The sequence below is a fragment of the Budorcas taxicolor genome, chromosome 13, assembly GCF_023091745.1.
Source record: "Budorcas taxicolor isolate Tak-1 chromosome 13, Takin1.1, whole genome shotgun sequence".
Lineage (NCBI taxonomy): Eukaryota > Metazoa > Chordata > Mammalia > Artiodactyla > Bovidae > Budorcas > Budorcas taxicolor.
In genome coordinates this window covers 67,546,033-67,570,134 of record NC_068922.1, presented here as the reverse complement: position 1 = coordinate 67,570,134, position 24,102 = coordinate 67,546,033, and the positions used below count along the sequence as shown (strand labels likewise).

Below are 24,102 nucleotides of genomic sequence, written 5' to 3'. Positions count from 1 at the left end.
TTCATTATATGTTTTGTTATTTAATTCTCAGAGAGACCTCATCTTCCACCTAAGTGTAGGAAAGGAAGGTAGATTCTATTGTTCCCAGATACCAACTACAAATAACAGTACAGTTAAGCTCATTTCAGTTGAACAAATATCCCCAGTGGGTAATGACTGACCATGAAACCTTAACAGGAAGGCAGCCTCTGGGGTTGTGCCCCCAGGCTCTTGTCTTTGGCTATGATCTGTTCAACATTTTTGTCAAGGATTTGACAAAATGGTCAAGGGCTGTACTGTCCTATACAGTAGCCTCCAGCTTAACCACAGTTGACTACTTAAATTATTTTAAATTAACTAAAATCGAAGCAGTTCCTTAGTCACACTAGTCACCTTTTAAGGGCTCATTGGCCATATATGACTAGCAGTTGCCATATTGGACAAGGCATTAAAAAAAAAAGTTCTATTGGACCCTTCTGATCTAGAATGCAAATGCTCATTGCATTTATGAACAACACAGAATAGAAATTGTTGATGAATATTTCATTGGAAGTGGACATGTTTTTAAACTATGATCTTGCTTACATCCATTTTCCCTCCTTATTGTAACAGCATTCCAATTTTCCTTGGGGTAGGTACAGCAAACCTCCAAGTACCAGTTCATGTATTTTGGGAAGAGCTGACTCCAGCGGTGAACATATCACTCAGATCAGACCAATTATAGCTTTACACTCAAGCTCTAGCAGTAGTCTCTCAGTCATGTCCAACTCTTTGCAACCTCTTGGACTGTAGCCCACCAGGATCCTCTGTCCACAGAATTCTCCAGCAAGAATACTAGAGTGGGTAGCCATTCCCTTCTCCGGGGGATCTTCCCAACCCAGGGACTGAAACCAGGTCTCCTGCACTGCAGGCAGATTCTTTACCATCTGAGCCATAAAGGTAAGTACATAGCCAATCTCAGCCAATGAGATTCAGTTCTGAGACTTGTTGAACCTAGGACATGTTTGGGAGAAATAATTCCCCTTGGAGTTCCAAAAAAGGTAGGATATACACTTCAAACTGCTGTCAGTCTCTACTCAGAGACACTTTTTGACAGTTTTATATATACATGTGTTAGTTTGAGTTGGATTTCTTGTCTCTTATCATTGAAGACATCCAAATTATTTGAGTGGGTGGATTATGGGCTCAAAACTCAGCAAGCTTGGGACTTCCTTGGCAGTCCAGTAGTTAGGACTCTGCTTACACTGCTGAGAGCCCAGGTTCAACCCCTGGTCGGGGAACTAAGATTCCACAAGTCCCGTGGCATAGCCAATAAAATAAAATAAAATAACTCAACAAGATAAATATAGTGCCTTGATTTCAAAGTTGAAAATCACCAGTAGGTCCAGGAAGGCTGCTGGGGTGCTGCTGCTGTTTTGCCTCTTGATCTGAGTCAGTGCTGGTTACATAGGGATGCTCAACATATGAAAATGCAACCAGTTTTTTCCCTTTGCTGTATGAATAACACACTTCAACAAATAGGTTTTTTTTTTTTTTAATCAATTACATAAGGACCAGATGGGGAAGATGTAAGTTCACTAATGAGACTCCGACTTGAGAGTTTCAGTTTCTCATAAACTCAATATGAGTCAACAGTGGCTGTCCAACAAGCCAATGGAAACTTAGGTCATACTAACAGACAGACTCAACCTGAATGAGGAAACTGATAGTGCCATTCACCTTAGGGTGAGTCAAATCAGACTTCAAGAAAGACACAAAGCACAATGTGTCTGCAAATCTCAAAGTGATACCTCACAACGGTCAGGGGGAGAAGAGATGGAAAGAGAGGATTCAGGCAGGGCAGGCTCAGTGAAACCCTGGAATGAACAATGGCTGGATAAACAGACAATCCTACTATCTGCAAATAAAGTTTTCTACATAGAAAACCCCAAAAGAACCTACTAAAAAACTGAGACTAAGACATTCAATAAAGCGGCTTGATACAAAGTTAATGTACACAAACGTAAAGCCCTCCTTTCAAGAAATAAACAGAACTTAACATGGGGAAAAAAAAAAAAAACCCTAGAGCTTTTCTAAAGGAAAGAAAAGAATATTTTCCCAACAGAGACACGCACTACTCATCTGCTTGGAAAAACTCATTATGACAAAGATACCAGTTTAGCCCAAAAAATTTTTTTAATTGTGGTAAAATATACATAACATAAAACTTACCAGTTTAACAATTCTTAGTGTTCAGTTCAGTGGTATTATGCACATTCACGCTGTGCAATCATCAGCGCCATCATCCATCTCCAGAAGTTTTTCCATCTTCCCAAACTGAACCTCTGTACCCAACAGACAATAATGTCTCTTTCTCTCCTCCCATTAGTTCCTGGATAATTTTCTTTTTCTTCAGTTTTTGTTCTCATGGTAAAACACGTATAACATAAAATTTACCATCTCAACCATTTTTAAGTGTACAGTTCAGTAGTATTGAATATGTTCACCACCATCCATCTCCAGAACTCCTCTTATTTTGAAAAGCTGAAACCCTGTGTCCATTTATAACACTAATCAATTTTTGGAGGAATCTATTTTTGAGCTGTGGGCAGAAAACTAACCCCAAAAGCCTTCAGTATTACATGAACATGCAAAAATATCCAAGAACATTTTGAAAAGGAAGAGTCATACGAAGAAGGACTTTTCTATCACACATTAAGCCACAATATAGACCTACGAGGATGAAAACAGTGTGTAACTGGCACAAAACCAGCTGGTTAGAACAGAATAAACAGTTTGGAAAGTCACCCTTCTTCACAGATAACGGTTTTGAGTATGAGGGGGGCATGGCAAACTCATGGGGAAGGGAAAGATTCTGAACATTTGATAATTCTTTGGAAACAAAATTGAGATAGGCAGACTTTTCAGTTATTACTTTATGCTCAAATGAGTTCCAGGAGGATTACATATTTAACTGATTTAAACGAGGCCACAACATCTAGAAAAACATTGAGGGTAATATACATCTTTAGATGAGGAAACACATTAGAGCCAGAGTCAGCAAACTTTTTCTGTAAAGGGCCAGAGGGTAAGTACTTTCATCTTTGCAGGCCTTATGGTCTCTGCTGCAACTCCTCAGCTCTGCCACTGTGCTGTGAGAGCATCCAGAGACAGCATGTCAACAAATGGCTATGGCTGTGTGCCAATAAAACTTTATTTACAAAAACAGATGGTGGGAAGATTTGGCTTTCCAGCCATAGTTTTCTGATCCTTGTTTTAGAGAGGTAAAATCAAAGAACAAAATAATTGGGAAACAGCAATATATCATATAGTTTAGCTACATAAAAATTAAAGACTCCAGGGCATAAAGTATATATACCATAAACAAAATAATAAAGCAAACACACACACAGTGCAGGAAATATTTGCACCGCACATGCCAGAGTCGACATCTCCTCTGTTTTCATTCCTTCCCTTTCCTTGTCCTCTCACACACAAACATACACACCATCATCAAAATCGAGAAGAAAAAGAAACACAAGAGTAGAAAAATGGACAAAAATATACACAGAGAAAGGAAGAAATGACCAGTAAGCTTGTAGACAGGTATGCTGTGTGTGCTGAGTTGCTACCGTTGTGTCCAGTTCTTTGTGACTCTATGGACTGTAGCCCACCAGGCTCCTCTGTCCACGGGATTCTCCAGGCAAGAATACTGGAATGGGTAGCTGTGCCCTCCTCCAGGAGATCTTCCCGACCCAGGGATCAAACACATATCTCTTACTTCTACTGCTTGGGCAGGCAGGTTCTTTACCACTAGTGCCACCTGGGAAGTCCCTTATATATAGGTATTTAACCTTAAAAATCTCAATTACATGCATATGAGGACCACAGAACTAATTTTCATATATCAAATACATCATCAAATTGTCTTTTCAGTGCTATTGACTGGCGTTGATGGAGAATGCAGAGGCAGGCCTGGTACCCACTGCTGATAAGGGGTACAGTCGTTCAGTCGTGTCAGACTCTTTGCAATCCCATGAACCACAGCACGCCAGGCCTCCCTGCCCATCACCAACTCCTGGAGTCCACACAAACCCATGTCCATTGAGTCGGTGATGCCATCCAACCATCTCATCCTCTGTTGTCCTTTTCTCCTCCTGCCCTCAATCATTCTCAGCATCAGGGTCTTTTCAAATGAGTCAGTTCTTCACATCAGGTGGCCAAAGTACTGGTGTTTCAGCTTCAACATCAGTCCTTCCAATGAACACCCAGGACTGATCTCCTTTAGGATGGACCGGTTGGATCTCCTTGCAGTCCAAGGGACTCTCAAGAGTCTTCTCCAACACTACAGTTCAAAACCATCAATTCTTCTGTCCTCAGCCTTCTTCACAGTCCAACTCTCACATCCATACATGACCACTGGAAAAACCATAGCCTTGACTAGTTGGACCTTTGTTGGCAAAGTAATGTCTCTGCTTTTTAATATGCTGTCTAGGTTGGTCATAACTTTCCTTCCAAGGAGTAAGCGTCTTTTGATTTCATGGCTGCAGTCACCATCTGCAGTGATTTTGGAGCCCAGAAAAATAAAGTCAGCCACTGTTTCCACTGTTTCCCCATCTATTTGCCATGAAGTGATGGGATGCCATGAAGATAAGGGTATAAACTGATAATAACTATTCTGGTGACCAAAAAAGCAGTTTACACTGAAGTTTTGCAGTGTTTATCTCTTTGAATCTATTGACCCTCTGGGAATCTACCCTATGTAAGTCATCAAAAGCTGTGTCCAAATACTCTTATACAATAATAACCACCAGGGCATAATTTACAGTTGCAAAAATTAGAAACAACCTCAAAATCCAATAATAGGAGAGTGGTTACATAAATTATGGTACATTCAGACAAGGATGTATGAGGTTGTCATTTAAAATATCTTTTCCAAAGACTATATAAAGACAGAATAAAATAGTTGACCTCTAAGCAACATTTGACTCAGCTGATAGACTTTTCTTCTAAAGATACTTCCTTCCTTAGTCTTCTGAGATGTCACATCATCTTAGTTTTTTTTCTTCCTCACTGCCAGATGGTTCTTGGTCCCCTTTGTTCTCTTCTTAGATGAATAACTGGCTAGTCAGGTGACCCAGGGCTTTCTCTTAGGGCCCCTTCTTTGCTCTGTTTTGCTTCCTAAATGATCTCAGACAATCCCTTCACTTTAAAAAGGTTGCATTTCTAAGCTGGTGATCCCCAAATTTTTAAAATCTCAAGATGACCACTTGGATGTTAAAATGGTATCAACGGGGGTAACTCTGCAGAACTCTAGATTCTCTCCAAATTCTCACCTCCCTCCTACCCCAGTCTTTCCAGTCTCAAAACATGGCACCATCATCTACTTAGAAGCTCAAGACAAATACCAAGGGTCACCTGCGTGTCCTTCCCTTTATCACGTGACACACAAATCCTAGCAGCTCTACCTCTTCATTTCTCCATGTCCACGGCCAGGATGCAGGCTCTCATCTAGGCCCCTGAGATAGCTTGTGATGAGGCCTCCCTGTTCCGACTCATGCCCCCATAGGAATAGACTCCTACAGTCTCCTCTCCACTCAGCAGCCAACAAAAGCTCTCGACAATCTTTATCTCATCGCATGCTTCCCCCTGTCAAAACCCACCAGTGGCTTTTCATCTCCACCCAATTAAATGTACACATCCTACCACAGTCTACTGGGGTCAATGTCCTCCAGGCTACCTCTCTGCGTCCCCTCTTCTTTCCATCCGCAAGTTCATTCCCATCCCTTTCGTCTAGATTCTCATGTGACTCCCTCTTTCTCTACACTCAAAAATCCACCCAAATCACCTCCTCTAAGGGGCTCACCCTGATACCATAGCATATACATGGCCTCCCATCCCAGCCCTTATTTATCTCACTACTTGCTTCTTCAGAACACAGAGAAGGTGCCTAATTTTGTTGAGCAGACAAATGCTACGGTGAAAGTTATTTTGTAAACACACGCTTACTCACTCTGTGTTTGTATGCAGATACATAGAGTGAAGACAACTGGGTTGAGTACGCCCCATGCGACGCCCCCACCCCCGAGGTCCATTCTTCTTCATGCTTGGGGAAGCCAACCCACTTGGACCACATCACAGACTTCCTTGCACCCTGCTTCCTGGTTAGGTTTGGTAATGGGAAGCATGGGCAGAAGACTGGAGTGCAGCTGCAGTGGGTGGAGGAAGCCACTGCTCTTGTTGGGCAGCCCTCCCCACAAAATACCTCCTTAGATGTAAGTAGGGTCTCATCTCTTGGCCTCTTCAAGCCTGGGGGGCTCATCACCCCCACTTTTACCGGCCCCAGAGTGATGCACCATTCCTTGGTACTTAAGGAATGCACCTCAAAGTGGTCCCCAAGACTCTTTCAGGGTATTCAGGTTAAAACGATTTTCATAATAGCACTAAGATGTTATTTGTCTTTTTCCCTGTGTTGACATTTGCACTGATGGTGCAAAAGCAACAGTGGGTAAAGTGCCTTTAATAGAGCGAGTTCAGTAGCGTCAGACTGCTCTACTGCTGCTGCTGCTAAGTCGCTTCAGCCATGTCTGACTCTGTGCAATCCCATAGATGGCAGCCCACCAGGCTCCCCCATCCCTGGGATTCTCCAGGCAAGAACACCGGAGTGGGTTGCCATTTCCTTCTCCAGTGCATGAAAGTGAAAAGTGAAAGGGAAGTTGCTCAGTCAAGTCTGACTCTTAGCGACCCCATGGACTGCAGCCCACCAGGCTCCTCCGTCCATGGGATTTTCCAGGTAAGAGTACTGGAGTGGGGTGCCATCGTCTTCTCCGTCAGACTGTTCTAGTCATCACAATAGTGCTCATTGCTTCATGTTGTTGTTTAGTTGCTAAACCATGTCCAACTCTTTTGCAACCCCATGAACTGTAGCCCACCAGGTTCCTCTGTCCATGGGATTTTTCAGGCAAGAATACTGGAGTGGGTTGCCATTTCCTTCTCCAGAGGATCTTCCCGACCCAAGGACTGACCCTGAGTCTCTTATGTCTCCTGCATTGGCAGGCAGATTCTTTACCACTGAGCCACCAAGGAAGCCCATGATGATGGGTACATTTGTCCAAACCCATAAAATGTGCACCACCAGGAGTGAGCTATAAACTACCGACTTTAGGTGATTATGATGTGTCAGTGTATGCTCACCAATTGTAGTAAATGTCCTGTTCTCGTGGGGGATGGTTGATAATGGGGGAGGCTGTGGGCAGTTAGGGGCAGAGCAGGGAGTCTGTGGGAAATTGCCGTAACTCACCCTCAATTTTGCCATAAACCTAAAATTGCTTTGGAAAAAAACACTTAATAAAAACACAAAAACGAAACACACACCACAATAAAAAAAAATCAATACATTTCACTTTTAAATGTCCTTGCTGATGCCATAAATGTACTAATCTTATTATGTTGCAACCTTGAGTATATGTTTTTTTATAAATATTCTGCATGTCAAAATGAGAAGTATGCATGAAGTAGGATCCACATTAGTTGAGGATTAAGTTGTGTACTAAGCTCGTCCTTTCTCTCCTGGATCACCATTTTCACTTAAAGGATGACTTGCAAACAATGGTTATCAGTCTTTTCCTCTAAAACGGACAAAGAGATTTTCTCACTGATATTGTTTATTGCCAATGACAGAATTTTAGCTTTCAGGTAAAAATTAGAATTTTGTAAAACTTGTATCACCGCCATGACCTCATAGTTTCCCAGTAATTGAAGAATCTTCTGGTGAGACTGGTGTTAAATATATAAAATTTTTTACTGAAGTAGTTTGGGCTTCCCAGGTGGCACTAGTGGTAAAGAATCCATCTGCCAATGCAGGAGACACAGGTTCGATCCTTGGGTCGGGAAGATCCTCTGGAGTAGGAAACGACAATCCGCTCTAGCATTCTTGCCTGGAAAATCCCATGGACAGAGGAGCCTGGCAGGCTACGGTCCACGGGGCCACAAAGAGTTGGACATGAATGAGTGATGAGCACTTAGCACCAATATGCAATAGCTGATTTAAAATATTGCATTAGTTTCCAATGTACAGTATGGTGATTTAGGGGGGTCTTGCAGGTTGTATTGTTATAGGTTAGAAAATAAAAATTTTTTACATTGTATAGTGAAATGTGTCGCCATTTAGAAGATGCACATAACTCACTGAATCAATACTTTCTCTTTAACTCCAGCTTTACTGTGATATAATTGACATATAACATTGTGAAAGCTTAAGTGTACAATGTGTTGATTTGATTCACATATTTGTTACAAAATGATTACCACAGTAAGGTTAGCCAACTTCTCCATCACCTCCCAAAATTGTCCTTTTTACACGTATGTGGTGAGAACATTTAAGATCTGTTCTCTTAGCAAATTCCAAATATATTGCATTGCTAACTACAGTCACCCTGCTGTATGTGAGATCCCCAGAGCTTATGCATCTTATAACTGGAAGTTTATACCCTTTGACTCCCACCCTCACCAGCCCCTAGCAAAAACTATTCTACTCCATTTCTGAGTTTGGTTATTTTAGATTCCACATATAGGTAGTATCAAATAGTATCTATCTTTCTTTGACATTTCACTTAGCATAATGCCCTCAAAGTTCATCCATGTTATTGCAAATAGCAGTATTTCCTTCTTTTTTATGATCAAACGATATACATCACGTTTTTAAATCCACTCATTCATGAAGAACATTTAGGCTATAGTGACTAATGCTGCAATGTGCTGTGCAGATATCTCTCCCAGGTAGTGATCTCTGTCAGATCACTCAAAAGTGAGGGTGCTGGATCATATGGAAGCTCTATTTTTAATTCTTTTTTTTCCTATGAGAACAATTACATTTTATTATTTATTTATTTTTACTGAGCATTTTAATTCTTAAAGGAACCTCCATATTGTTTTCCATAGTGGCTTCGCCAATTTATATTCCCACCAACAATGCACAGAGTTCCCTTGTCTACTCATCCTTACCAACAGATAAATCTCTCATCTATGTGATGAATAGACAATCGAAAAGCTATGAGGTGATATCCCACCATGGTTTTGATTTGCATCTCCCTGATGATTTGTACATTGAGTGTATTTTCATGTACCTGTTGGCTACTTCTATATCTTCTTTGGAAAAATGTCTTTTCAGGTCCTCTGCCCATTTTTTAAATTGGATTATTTGGCTTTTTGGCTATTGAGTTGTAAAAGTTCTTTATATATTTTAGATATTAACTCCTTATCTGATATACATTTTGCAAATATATCTCCCATTCTGTAGGCTGTCTCTTCATTTTAGTGGTCGTTTCTCTTGCTATACAGAAGCTTTTTAGTTTGATATGGTCCTACTTGTTTACTCTTGCTTCTGTTGCTTGTGCTTTTGATATCATATCTAAAAAAGTGAGCCGGTAGTTTCTAACAGATTAATATATTATGTTTTTTTTTAAGAAGTATGTGTGGATAAAATAGTCATTCAAAATATAAGACAAACCAATGGATTTTAATGTATCAATAAGAGCATAAGAAAAGCTAAAAATTGGTAACAGTTTCAGATTCCACACTGCAATTCAGTTCAGTTCAGTTCAGTTCAGTCGCTCAGTCGTGTCCGACTCTTTGCGACCCCATGAATCGCAGCACGCCAGGCCTCCCTGTTCATCACCAACTCCCAGAGTTCACTCAGACTCATGTCCATCGAGTCAGTGATGCCATCCAGCCATCTCATCCTCTGTCGTCCCCTTCTCCTCCTGCCCCAATCCCTCCCAGCATCAGTCTTTTCCAATGAATCAACTCTTCACATGTGATGGCCAAAGTACTGGAGTTTCAGCTTTAGCATCATTCCTTCCAAAGAAATCCCAGGGCTGATCTCCTTCAGAATGGACTGGTTGGATCTCCCTGCAGTCCAAGGGACTCCCAAGAGTCTTCTCCAGCACCACAGTTCAAAAGCATCAATTCTTCGGCGCTCAGCCTTCTTCACAGTCCAACTCTCACATCCATACATGACCACAGGAAAAACCATAGCCTTGACTAGACAGACCTTAGTCGGCAAAGTAATGTCTCTGCTTTTGAATATACTATCTAGGTTGGTCATAACTTTTCTTCCAAGGAGTAAGCGTCTTTAATTTCATGGCTGCAGTCACCATCTGCAGTGATTTTGGAGCCCAAAAAAATAAAGTCTGACACTGTTTCCACTGTTTCCCCATCTATTTCCCATGAAGTTAGCCATCGAGAAATTACTGCAATTAGCCATCGAGAAACTACTACCTGTTGCATTTGATTGAAGTTTCAAAGAATACCCACATTTATCTGAAAAGGCAAGTAAAATATTTCCACTCTTTTCCAACTCCATATCTGTATGAGGTAAGACTTTCTTCATTTACTTCCACCAAAATAACATACCAGAACAGATTGAATTCAGAAGCAGATGAAAGGATCCAGCTGTCTTCTATTAAGCCAGATCTTTAAAAGATTTGAAAAAGCATAAAACTAGGCTACTCTCCTCACTACTTTTTTTGTTTTGAAAATATCATTTTTCATAAAAAGATTTATGTTAACGTGTGTGGTGGTTTTAAAACATGTCCACAGATGCTCCTCCCTTCAAGAGGTGGAGTCTAATCCCCTCCGCCTTGAGTCTAGGCTGGACTTAGTGAATCATTTCTAATGAACACAATGTGAGGGAAGGATGGTATGTGGCTTACAAGGCAGGTCATAAGAGGCACTGTGATTCCCTCCTTGCTCTAGCTCTTGGATCACAAGCTCTGCAGGAAGCCAGCTGCCATGTTGAGAGGATACTCAAGCAGTCCGAGGGAGAGGCTCACATGGCAAGAAACTGAGGCCTCCTGCCAAGAGCCTTGTGGGTAAGCCATCATGGAAGTGGATTCTTCAGCCCCAGTTAACCCTGCTGCTGCTGCTAAGTCGCTTCAGTCGCGTCCAACTCTGTACGACCCCATAGACGGCAGCCCACCAGGCTCCCCCATCCCTGGGATTCTCCAGGCAAGAGTACTGGAGTGGGTTGCCATTGCCTTCTCCCAGTTAAACCCTGAGGTGATTACAAACTTATGAGAGATCCTGAGCTGGAACCACATAAGCTAAGCTGCTCCTGGATTCCTGACTCACAGAAACTGTCCAAGACAGTAAATATGTATCTTTTTTAATTCTTATAGTTTTTAAAATTAATTAATTTATTTGGCTGTCCCAGGTCTTGGTTGTGGCATGAGGGATCTAGCTCCCTGACCAGGCATCACAGCCAGGCTGCCTGCATTGGGAGAGCGAAGTCAGCCACTGAACCACCAGGGAAATCCCAATATTTAAAACTGTTTTAAGTTTCTAAATTTTGAGCTCATCTGCAATGCAACAATAAATAACTAGTACAACAGCTAATGTTTATGTTTTAGTCAGTGAATACACATTTATTTTAATTCCTCAGTTTTAATTTCCTATATGGTAAATATTGATATAAAACTCATTTAAATAAGATTTCTTAAGAGTTCTTCATTATTAATAACATAAACATGCCTTGAGACCAAAATGTTTGAAGACTATTGCCCTAAACTCTTTGCAAATTGCTTCTTTATTAAACTTTACTCAAAATACTCTATGTGAGAGCATCTTTTGTTTCCAATAGGACTCTGACGGATAAAACAATAACAAAACAATCTTTTTTGATATTTCAATGACTGTTGCTCTTCAGTGGAAGGATAAGTGATTTTATTTTCTTCTTAATTTTTTTCTGTCCCTTTAAACTTTTCTACAAACAAGGATGCATTATTTTTATAATTAAGTGAAAAGAAACTTCCCTTTGCAAAATCATTCAAAAGTGAAAGTTCAAACTGCATTTTCTTTAGATGAGTCAATGGTTGAAGCTTGGTGTGCGGGGCCCAGACGTCCGCCAACGCACCTGGGGGTTGGGGAGAGGTTTGTGGGAGCAGAGAGGGAGGCAAGGGGAAGAGGAGCCAGCATCCCCCACCTCCTCAGCCAGAATAGTTCTTTCATGTGTTTTACATATTGGGGTTCTGCACAATAGTTTATTTAAAGAAAAGTTTCCACTCTTTAAAAAAAGAAGCTTGAAAACCTTTACCATGAGAATAATAGCTGAAGAGTTAAAATCAGGCTGCAGAAGAATCACTCAACTTTTTCTTCAGTGTTTTTTTCAGGGTTTCCCTAAAAAAAGCCCTACACATTCTGATGGAAGAACAGAAGCCCTGACAATTTCATGAATGTTTGGTCGTTTCAAGAGAGGCTGGCTCATGTGGCCATGGAAAGAAGTTACAGGTAGGGATGAAAAGGTTATTCAGGGACCGCCCCCCCCCCCAATAGTAAGGGCCCAAGAGGACAGCAAAAACATGAGGGGCCTTAAGGCCCACAGAGACACAGATCAGAACCACAAGTGAATCATTCTCATATTTTCTAGAAAAAACAAAAGCAAGAGGTTCCAGGACCACCCAGTGGTTAAAACCATGGGCTTTAGGGACCACAGATCTGGGTTCAGGTCTCAGGTCTGACACTTCAAACTTATGAGAGCTTGGCAAGTGACACAGCCTTTCAGAGCTTCAGTGGAAACATACAATGTACAATTTCAGCTGTAAAATGAGGTCTGCGAATGTAAAACAGTGAAGCCATTTTGCCAAACAGTTTGGCAGTTTCTTAAAAGTTAAGAAACTTAACTTTGGGATAGATTTACCATCTGACCCAGCAATTCCATTTTTAGGTAACTACCCAAGAGAAATAAAAACAAATGTCCCCAAAAGGACTTGCATACAAATGTTTTTAGCAGCATTATTCATCAACACCCCAAATGGAAACCATCTAAATGTTCAGCATCTGGGGAATGGATTACCAGTGGCATATCAATACTGCAGAATGGATCTCCCTGGTGGTCCAGTGGTTAAGAACCTACCTGCCAATGCAGGGAACACGGGTTCGATCCCTGGTCCGGGAAGATCCCACGTGCCATGGAGCAACTAAGCCCGTGTGCCACGACTTCTGAGCCCAACCACCTAGAGCTCGTGTAGCACTGCAACAAAGAGTAGCCCCCACTCCCCACAACTAGAGAGAGCCCGTGTGCAGCAGTGAAGCCAAAAACAAACACATAAAGACGTGAAAGTGAAAGTCTCTCAGCTGTGTCCAGTGCTCTGCGACTCCATGGACTGCAGCCTGCCAGGCTCCTCTGTCCATGAATTCTCCAGACAAGAATACTGGAGTGAGTAGCCATTCCCTTCTCCAGAGGATCTTCCCAAACCAGGGATCAAACCCAGGTCTCCTGCACTGCAGGTGGATCCCTTACCAGAAGAGCTACCAGGGAAGCCCAAATAAACACATAAATAGAAGAATGTGTTCAGTGTAGAATAGTGGATAATGCAAGGTAGCAATTTACATCATATGTACTCCTCATTTAAATTCCAAAAACTGAAGAATAGTTGATTCACACTGTTGTGTTAGTTTCTTTTATACAGCAAAGTGATTCAGTTATACATATACATTTTTTCATTTTCTCTTCCATTACAGTTTACTATGCTATACAGTAGGACCTCGTTGTTTCTCTATTTTACATATAGTAGCTTGTAATCTGCTAATTCCAAACTCCTAATTTATCTCTCCCCCTCCCGTTTCCCCCCTGGTGATCACATGTTTGTTTTCTGTGTCTGTGAATCTGTTTCTGTTTTGTAAATTAGTTCATTTGTGTCATATTTTAGATTCCACATATAAGTGATATAAATTATATATCCATGATAAACACTTCTTACCATACCACTCCCACATATATCAACCCAGTGTAATCCTACAGGGTTAGCAGGCATATTAGTTCATCCTCATTTTTACAGATGGGGAACTGAGGCACCAAGGAGTTAATGAACTTTCCCAGGTTGCTTAGCTAGTAGGCAGCAGAACTGAGAGGAGAATCCTGGATAACTAACTTCAAAGACTATGCTTCTCACCTCTCAGTAAATGTCAGCTGGGTATGGAGTTACTGCTCTACCAAGTGATGGGGGAAAAGGTCCAGAAAAGGGATCAGAGATGGCTCCCCAAGAAGGTCACACAGGAACCCAAACCTGAATGGTGTAGGAGTTAGTTAGTGGAAGAATGTTCTAGACAGAAGGAACCACATATGCCAAGGTGGAAAGGTAAGAGAATGCAGGGCATGGGGTGGAAGCCAGAAGAGCTGGAGGTGGCTGGAGCGTGAACTGATACCCAGCAGTGGGAAGCTGAGAATGGGGCTCAGGAGGCCACAGAGTGTCCCTGGTGTCTGGACATTAACCTGCAGGCAATGCAGGGCTAGAGAAAGAAAGTCAGTGAGTTCCTCAGTGCTGCCTTACTCCAGGAATGACTCACATCACCCTGGCAGGCGGAGGAGGTTGACTCAGCCCCTGCTGCGAGCTCAGGGGAGCGGGGGAGCTACCACCCCACACTCCCATCCCACTGGGAGCTAATGCCCCAGCAGCCACCCCACCGGCAGCCCCACCAGCACACAGAAGCTATCCCAGTCAGCTGGGAGCATCGGGCTCAGTTGTGCTGCCAGAAAGCTGAGCATAGTCTGGTGAGAACGCCTGCTAGCAGCTTCCACACCCCACTTAAAACCCAGACACCTGTGGTCCCCAGGGGCACCTTTCAATGCACCCCAAAAGCGAGGCCACAGGGCACAGTGCTCTGGCCTTCCACTCTCACTTGGCTCTGCCCAGAGCCAGAGGACCAGCCCAGGGCTGGGGGGAGGATCTAGCACTCTTCTCATTCAAATTTAATATCCAGATAAACATTTGCATGTATGCACAAAACATTCACTGTGGCAAATGTAAAACTACTGAAAAAAAACTTATGTGCCAACAAAAGGAAACTAGCTAAAAATACTGGTGAATCCATACTGTGGAATACTATGAAACAGTTAAAAAGAATGCAGATATATTATTCCATTGTACTGGCATGAAAACACCTCCAAGACATATTATTGAGTGGGGAAAAAAAAATAATAATGTATCTAGTATGTACCAGTTACATAAAAAACAAAGCAAACAAAAGTCGGAAACTAGCTCTATAGTTCACCAAGTCTACAAACACAGGTAAATGAGAAAATGCCTGGAAGGAAATACATCCATCATGGAAGGAAGGAAAGGAGGGAGGGAGGAAGGAAAGGACTTTTATAATTCTATGTTGTTTGATTTTTATAAGAAGCATGTATTTGCATTCTTAAAAACACTAAAGTCTGTTTAACACACACACACACACACACAGAGTGGGAAAATGTGTTAAAATGATCACCCTACTGGTGCAAGGTTCAGGGTCCCTTTTCAAAGAGCTGTGACATCTGGGATCTTGTCTAATTCTTTCCACACCGCCTTGAGGGCAAGTATTCAAAACCCCTTTTATAGATTAAGAAACAGAACCCAGGGAGTTGAAACAAGCTCTTCAAGGTCACGTACAGGACCGAAGGACTGAGGGGCCTCTGATCCTTGGACCCAAGCCCAGCACTCTTTCTAACCTGTTGGAGTGGGAGTGCACCAGGGCGGGGTGGTGGATGTTGCTTGGATCCCCATCGTCAGCTCACAGAAACTCTGAAAAACCTCTTCCGCAAAGGGAAACGAGGCTCAGGGGAGAAGGGAATGGAAGACGAGTGGGAAAGGAGGGCTGATGCACCGCCGCCCACGACAAAAATCACACATCATGATGTACCGCCCACTGAGTGGGAGGGACCTGCCGAGTCACCCAGTAAATGACATGTAGGAAGAAGCCCCGCAGGGCGGTGTCCCCCAGGCCTGACACTTCATGCCTCTCTCACAGGGGCTGCTCACTCCAGGTTCTGGCTGTGTTGTTTGCAGCTGAGGGGTTCTGGGGACCCCTCTCTGCTCAGTCCCAGGGCGCTCTGTAACCAGGCCAGAAAGGGACCTGTGCTTCTCAGAGGGTTCTAGAATCTAAGGGGCAATAAACATAAGCCCTAATACCCACCAGTGTGGTAAGTGCCTCCACCCCTCCGTTCTTTCATTGGCTGCCTTAGCACCAACTGTCTGGAGGATGTGGGAAGGCAGGAGACCAGAGGGACCCAAGAAACACGGCTGGGTCCCTCCAAGGACAGGCAGAAGGGATTCATATTCAGGGAGGCACTAGCGCCTACCAAAGGCAACACAGGATGCGTGGACACATCTCAGCTGCACAGAGAGCAGGCGTGAGCCCTTGGAGCATGCTCAAGGAAGAGGGCTTCGGCCAAACCACAGAGCTTCCTTTCATTCTTACAGCTTACAGCTGCCACAAGGCTGTGAAGCCACAGGGACAAGAGCCTGGATTCTGGGAGTTCCGATCCCAGCTCTCCTTCCTTGCTCAAGTTTCCAAACCTCACTGGTCTCAGTTTCCCCACCTGTAAAATGGGTATTATTATACCTGCCTCTTGGGTATTATGATATCTGGATGTTACGACATATAATAATAACAGAATTAAATAAAACATAACAAGTACAGGGTATCCAAAAAATCTGGAAACAGATTATATGAATGTATGTATATGTTCATATTTATTTATTCATTTGCTTTACAGACTGGAAATGTCCCAGGCAACATTGTGTACATCTGTCTGTTTCTAGAGTTTCTGGACACTCTTTATATAAATATACTTTTATATAATCATCATTTTATATAAATGTACATAATAAAACATAGCAATAATATAATAAAATAAAACACAGCAATCACTCACACAGTATGAGGGACCATGTCAAGAACTTACGGGTATTCTCTACTTTAATGCTCAGAGCAAGCCCTGGCGGTGGATGCTATTATTAGCCACATTGTACAGAGGCAGACACCAAGGTACAGGGAGCTGAAGAGACTTGCCTACTTGCCAGGGTCACCCCGGGAATAAATGACAAAACCAGTCTGGGACCCAGGTCATCTAACCTCAGAGTACTTATGTTGTTTTCCCCCTGTCTAACCCATCTACCTCTGCAGTGAAGACCCAATAAAAGGGACCAGTTTCCAGGCACAGAGAAAGGGCTTAGGAAATGCAGGGTCCTCTGAGCACTGAGCTCCTGGAGGAGAGAAACCAGATCCAACTGGTTCACCACTGTACCTGGAACTGTAATATACAAGACATAGGTTGGCAGTCAATATTAGTGTGAGGGAAGGAAAATAAGTATGTATTAGCTAAAGGCTGGCATTCTTGTCTAAAAAAAAAGTCTCAGATTCCAGCGCCTTTCCTAGGAACATCCACCTCCTAAGATGCCTGGGGCTGCCCAAAGGGCCAGACCCACCCCACTCTCCCCTCCACAGCACAGAACCCAGAATCCAAGAGGCCCAGGCGGCCACCCACCAATCCGGCCCAGGAGTGGCCTACCTTCTTCAGCGTCGTTCCTAAGCGAGGCCTCCAGGAGGGCCACGCTGGCCTCGAAGGACACCTTCTTTCTCCGGCCGCCCGTGCTGCGCTTCCGCTCGTGCTTGCGCTTGCGATGCTGCAGGTCCTGCTCATACTGCGCCCACTTCTTTAGCTGCTGGGCCCGGCGCTTCTGGGCGGCGCGCAGCCGCTCCAACGTGGGCACCTTCTCCAGCAGCTGCAGTTCGGTCAGCAGGTCCACGTGGCTGGCCATGGCCTCCGCGCCTCCCTGCGCCCTGGCTGGGGGCTAGCGCGGCGCGCCAGGGGCCGGGGCAGCATGCGGGCTCCTGCGAGGCTGAGGCGGCATGCTGGGGCCTGTGACGGGGAACGGGAGAGGCACAGACGGACAGGCGTCACACTCAAAACTCCGATTTGATGACGTCACCCAGTCCCACCTCCCAAATGCTTTCGCCCCCTATTTTATTGTCTTCCTTCCTTATTTCTTTTTAACTGAGATATAATTGACCTATAACATTGTGTACGTTTCAACTGTACAACCGTGTTGATTTGACATACTTAAATATTGCAATATGATTACAACTGTTAGTTAACACCTCCATCACAGTCATACAATAATCCTTACTTTTGGTGGTAATATTATAATTTCATATAAGGTTGTCCTATTGTTACAACACACACGGGAGTTTATTGTTATAACATGGAAGGGGTTTATTGCTATTTTTAAAGGAGCGAATACTGTATTTTAAATGTCTCTGTATTGATTTATAACTTGGTAAATATGGACAGATAAAACCTACAGAAACACAAGTTCTTTGGGAACCTTATTCTGAAGAGTCCAGTGGTTAAGAATCCACCTTCCAATGCAGGGGACGCAGGTTTGATCCCTGGTTGGGGGACTAAGATCCCACATGCCACAGGGCAACTAAGCCCCCATGAGGCAACTGAAGAGAAGAAGCTCCAGGGTGGCAAGGAAGATCACCCATGCTGTGACATAATGCTCCCCAGTAGTGCTATTGGTGAGGAACCTGCCTGCCAAAGCAGGAGACCTAAGAGATGCAGGTTCAGTCCCTGGGTTGGGAAGATCCCCTGGAGGAGGGCCTGGCAACCCACTCCAGTATTCTTGCCTGGAGAATCCCATGGACAGATGAGCCTGGCATGCTACAGTGCATGGGGCCACAAAGAGTTGGACACGACTGAACAACACCAACAACCCCCACTTTATGGATGTGCCCCAGTCTGCTTATTCATTCACTCACTGAAGAACGTCTAAGTTGTCTCCAGCCTGGGGCTAATACATTCACGCACAGGTTTTTGTGTGAACATGAGTTTTCATTTCTCTGGAGTAAATGCCCAAGAGTACAACTGCTGGCTTGTACAGTAATTACATGTTTAGTTTTATAAGAAACTGTCAAGCTGTTTTCCAGAGTGGCTATACCATTTTTCATTCCCTCCAGCCATCTATGAGTGATCCAGTTTCTCTGCCAGAACTTGGCATGCCCAGTGTTTTAGCCACTTAGATAGATACTCCTTTTTAAAAGTAAGGAGCTCAGAGGAGTTGAATTCACAACCATGCTGTATCATCATGATGGCAGGAACTCACTGGGAGCTAAGGGACCACCTATTTACTTTTCCCCACTTCCTCAAAGAATCAAACAGTGAAACCTGCCCTGTGATGAGTCCTGGTTCAGAGATGGATCGAAAATCAGCTCTGCCTTCTAGGAAACACCACGTCTACTGGTCTGTCATGGTGTCATCTACCTGTAAATTAACCTGATCCTTCTGATCACCTAATGAGACCAGGTACTATTCTGATCCCTATTTCAGATAAGGAAATTGAGGCACAGAGAGACTAATTAACCTACCGAATACCACACAGCTAGAAAATGGATGTGTTATTCTGGCTGGGGTTGTCAGGAAAGGCTCTCCAAAGTAGGAGGTAATTGATTTGAATCTCCAAAGATGAGCAGGAGTTCACTCGCTGAGGAGGGCAGACACAAGCTGAGACGGAGCTTCCCAATGTTCAAAGGCATGTAGAGGGGCTGAACGCCATGAAGGGAATTCTGGGGGCCAACACACACAAACCTTGCTTGAGGGACTTCCCTGGTGGTCCCGTGGTTAAGAATCCACCTTGCAATGCAGGGGACGTGGGTTCAATCCCTGGTCTAGGAACTAAGACCCTACATTCTGTGGAGCGGCTATGCCTGAATGCAACTACTGAAGCCTGAGCACTCCGGATCCCACGTGCCACAACTAGAGAACGCATGCACAGCAGCAAAAGATCCCACATGATGCGATAAAGATCCTGTGTGTCACAACTAGGAATCGATGCAGCCAAACAAATAAATATTAAAAAATAAAATAAAAACATGGCCAGAGGTGGATGGGGCTGCCCAGCCCAAGGGAAGAGAAGTCTTGGAGGAAGCAGCGAGTAACTTGTGGTTCAAGGCCAGGCAGCAAAAGTCCCCCACGGTCCACATCATGTTTGTTTGTTTGCTTGGTTGGTTTGGGGTCCACACTGTATTTTATGGTATTGTCATTCGCTGCTAATATTTAAAATTTGAAGATTTGATATCCAAAATCAGATTTTCAGCCTTCCTTAAAACATCTCAGTAGCTGGCCAAGCCGAGCTCACATGGCAACGATCAGCTGGTACTCAGTAGGACTGCCTGGTTTAGATGGGGCACATCTCACTCTCCATAGTGCCCACTACCTCCCATTACTCCCATCTGACCTCCGTCACTAACTGGCATCACTTGCTACCTCCTATAGGACTTACCTGGTGGCCCGGTGGTAAAGAACCTGCCCACTAATGCAGGAGACACAAGAAACACAGGTTCGATCCTTAGGTCAGGAAGATCTCCTGGAATAGGAAATTGCAACCCATTCCAATATTCTTAACTGGGAAATCCCATAGACAGCAGACTACAGTCCATGGGGTCACAAGAGTTGGACACAACTTAGTGACTAAACCAACACCACTACCACCACCATTAACTCCTGTGGTCACAGGTGAAATATCCACAGGCCCAATATGCACAAGAGAAGGCAGTCTGTGAGTCTCCTCAATAAGGACCAGGATCAACATACAGGGGAGTGGTGGTGTGCACCCAAAAACAGGCACCTGGCCTCCAGAGCTGTCCCACAAGCAACCAAACAAGGGCTTGTGGTCCAGTGGCTGTCTCTGGAGGTGGCAAATTCTCTATCACTCACTGGAGAATAAAATTTCCACTGATGTCAGATCAGCCTGAGTATTCTGTACATCTTCTGTCAGCTGTAAGAGTCTGTACACAGATGGTTATCCATTTCTTCATTATTGAATATTCACTGATCACCTACTAATTGGGAAGCGTCAAAACATGCAATAAACTGTGGAAAATTCTGAGAGAGATGGACATACCAGACCACCTGACCTGCCTCTTGAGAAATCTGTATGCAGGTCAGGAAGCAACAGTTAGAACTGGACATGGAACAACAGACTGGTTCCAAATAGGAAAAGGAGTATGTCAGGCTGTATATTGTCACCCTGCTTATTTAACTTATATGCAGAGTACATCATGAGAATGGTGTACTGGGCTGGAGGAAGCACAAGCTGGAATCAAGATTGCCGGGAGAAATAGCAATAACCTCAGATATGCAGATGACACCACCTTTATGGCAAAAAGTGAAGAGGAACTAAAGAGTCTCCTGATGAAAGTGAAAGAGGAGAGTGAAAAAGTTGGCTTAAAGCTCAACATTCAGAAAACTAAGAGCATGGCATCTGGTCCCATCACTTCATGGCAAATAGATGGGGAAACAGTGGAAACAGTGGCTGACTTTATTTTGCTGGGCTCCAAAATCACTGCAGATGGTGATTGCAGCCATGAAATCAAAAGACGCTTACTCCTTGGAAGGAAAGTTATGACCAACTTAGACAGCATATTAAAAAGCAGAGACACTACTTTGTCAACAAAGGTCCATCTAGTCAAGGCTATGGTTTTTCCAGTGGTCATGTATGGATGTGAGAGTTGGACTATAAAGAAAGCTGAGCACCGAAGAATTGATGCTTTTGAACTGTGGTGTTGGAGAAGACTCTTGAGAGTCCCTTGGACTGCAAGGAGATCCAACCAGTCCATCCTAAAGGAGATCAGTCCTGGGTGTTCACTGGAAGGACTGATGTTGAAGTTGAAACTCCAATACTTTGGCCACCTGATGCAAAGAGCTGACTCATTTGAAAAAACCCTGATGCTGGGAAAGATTTAGGGTAGGAGGAGAAGAGGACCACAGAGGATGAGATGGTTGGATGGCATCACCGACTCAATGGACATGGGTTTGTGTGGACTCCGGGAGTTGGTGATGGACAGGGAGGCCTGGCATGCTACGGTTCATGGGGTTGCAGAGTCGGACACAACTGAGCGACTGAACTGAACTGAAAAACATGCTAAGACTGAAGATAGGGATAGTCACATCAATCACTCTATTAAAGCCTTTAATCCTTTTCTAAGAACCTCTCCAGCCATTGTCCCAGCCAGGTGTTTCCCTAAGTGTAGAAAGAGAACCCATTCCAAGGGAATTTACAAAAGTTCAGGATAAGATTTAATAAAACATGGACTCAAAGACAGCAAGTTACCTCCTTTTCACTTGTTTTTTTAATAATCTATCAATTTTTTCTTTAGAAGAAAGTTATCAGTTGGGTGCTAATAGATCTTTAACATTTTTATAACATGTCAATTTCCTTATAAACAAACAGAAAGTCAGCCTCAGGCTCATAGCTTTGGGCAAGCGAGAGTATTTACAACAGAATGTAATGACAGTGATTTTTTCCCCTGTGGATCTGGTTTCACAGTTACTGTTTATTTATGGTGGTGATATAAAATTTCCTTTTTAAATAAATCTTCATTTCCCTTGGAAATCCTGCAAGGGAGTAGCAAAGAAAAATTAAAGAATGATGGCATTTAATGCTGGCAAAAATTGTGATTGACGTTTGGGAATCCCTCACCTGGTCACTGATCCTCAATAACAACAATCTGACAAAAGAAGCCCTCTTAAGAGCTCATTATTTCAGCTGACAAATATTCACTGAACATCTGTCACATGCCAGACAGCTAGGGATACAGCAAGGTAAAGACAGGGACGGTCCCTGCCTATTGGATGGATGACAAAACAGAGGTACAAGGGAGTGGAGGACACATTCACAGGAAACAAAGACTGAGCAGTAACTTGAATCCTGAGCCCAACTCCCAGTATAGTGCTCCCTTCTTGAGCCCCAGGGTGGAGCGCCCCATGCAGACAGGAGACACTCACTGCTATGCCTTCCCTGGGTTGGAGAGTCTGCTTGAGTAAAGGAATTAAGGGCAGTTGCCCAGCCCCCTGGAGAAACCTAAGGACGGTGTCTCCCAAGGGCCAAGAAAGGGGGCCAGGGCACCTTTCTCTGACTTTGCTCTGTCAGCCCCCAACTGGCTCACCCCTCTGGGTTCCCTGGAGCTGGGGCTCCAGGACAGCTCCCTCTTGACTGCTGGTTTTCAGGTGACCTAGTTTCCCCCAATAGACCCACACCTCCTCCCACCCCCGTCCAAGAAAACCCTGCTTGGTCTAATTAAAGAATTGCCATCAGTGCTGCTAACACAGCAGCCAGGCAGCCCCCAAGGCAGGGCACTGGCCTGGGTGCTGGGGCACCCCGCAGAAGTACTGGCTCCTATGAGCTGTGGAATGGCCCCCTTTGTGAGACCCAGTGTATTTGCCCATATTTCCAGAGACAGCCCTGGTTGGTGATGGGGACACAGCCCAAATTGCCAGGACACAAGAGAAGTAATAGCCTCAACTCTTTCTCTAAGAGTAGGGGAGTTTTTATTTAATTTTTGGCTGCAATTTCCAGCATGCAGGATTTTAGTTCCCCCACCAGGGAGCGAACCTGGGTCCCCAGCAGTGGAAGCATGGAGCCCTAACCACTGGACTGCCAGGGAATTCCAGCAATCCTCAACTCTTAAAGGGGATCCTGAAGAAGGAGCTCATCTGAAGGAAAACCAGCTCCATGGAGACATATTGAGCCCAGAGTGTTGCAGGAGCACCCAGATGGACCATCTTGCAGAGAACTGGGCACATGGGGGACGCAAGACAACCAAATGTCTGAGAGGCGGGTAGGGGAAGGGGTCCACAGAGGCCAGGTTGGGTGAGGTCATCCAAGTCAGAAGCAAGGGAAAAATAGGGTAGGGTACTTAATTATTCCAACCAATAGCTGTGTGAAGTCTGGGTGGATGAGCCAAAACACCCTGGTGTGGACAGCCCCACGTCTGAAGGCAAGGCCCGTTACTCTCAGTGAGGCCAGAACAGACAACTAGAATGAGCCTCGATTCAGCCTCCGGTTGCTGTCTGACAAAGCTGAACTTGATACCTGTTGGTCAATAGCAATGGAGAGAACCAAGGGCTGTGCTCCAGAGAGCTGAGCCTTGAGGGCAAACGCGAGGAAGCCTGTGGGGGGGATTGGGGGCCAGGTGCGGGTGCGCGACAGAACCCCTCCCCTCCTCCAAAGTGAAAAGAAGGCTATTACGGGAATGCTGTTTGGGGGATGATACATCTCTGAAAAAACAAGAAGAGGAAGAAAAGCATGGGCCCATGGAAAGGCTCAGTTTGGTACTGGTTTCTGTAGTTCCCCCAGTACCACTCCATGCTGGGCCCTGATTGGCCAAAGCCCATGAGCGCCCATGAACTGGAAGTGTGAACCCCCGCTGCCACTGTAAGTCATCTTGCCCCCAGCCATGCAGGAAGCAGGCCTTTGGATAAAGCCAATATTTGGGAGTCAGAGGAGACAGGGCCCTTTAATTTAGGGACCTCTGGACTTTATCCCT

At 44.2% G+C, this 24,102-nt stretch overlaps 1 protein-coding gene across 1 annotated transcript in view; it reads right to left on the bottom strand.

Annotated features, from left to right (window-relative positions):
* Positions 1–24,102, bottom strand: part of PPP1R16B (protein phosphatase 1 regulatory subunit 16B) — a 106,805-nt gene that overhangs the window by 58,994 nt on the left and 23,709 nt on the right. The window contains exon 2 of the mRNA XM_052650949.1: positions 17,285–17,635. Coding sequence (XP_052506909.1) covers positions 17,285–17,534 — 250 coding nt within the window. The 5' untranslated portion in view covers positions 17,535–17,635. The remainder of the gene's footprint in view (positions 1–17,284; positions 17,636–24,102) is intronic.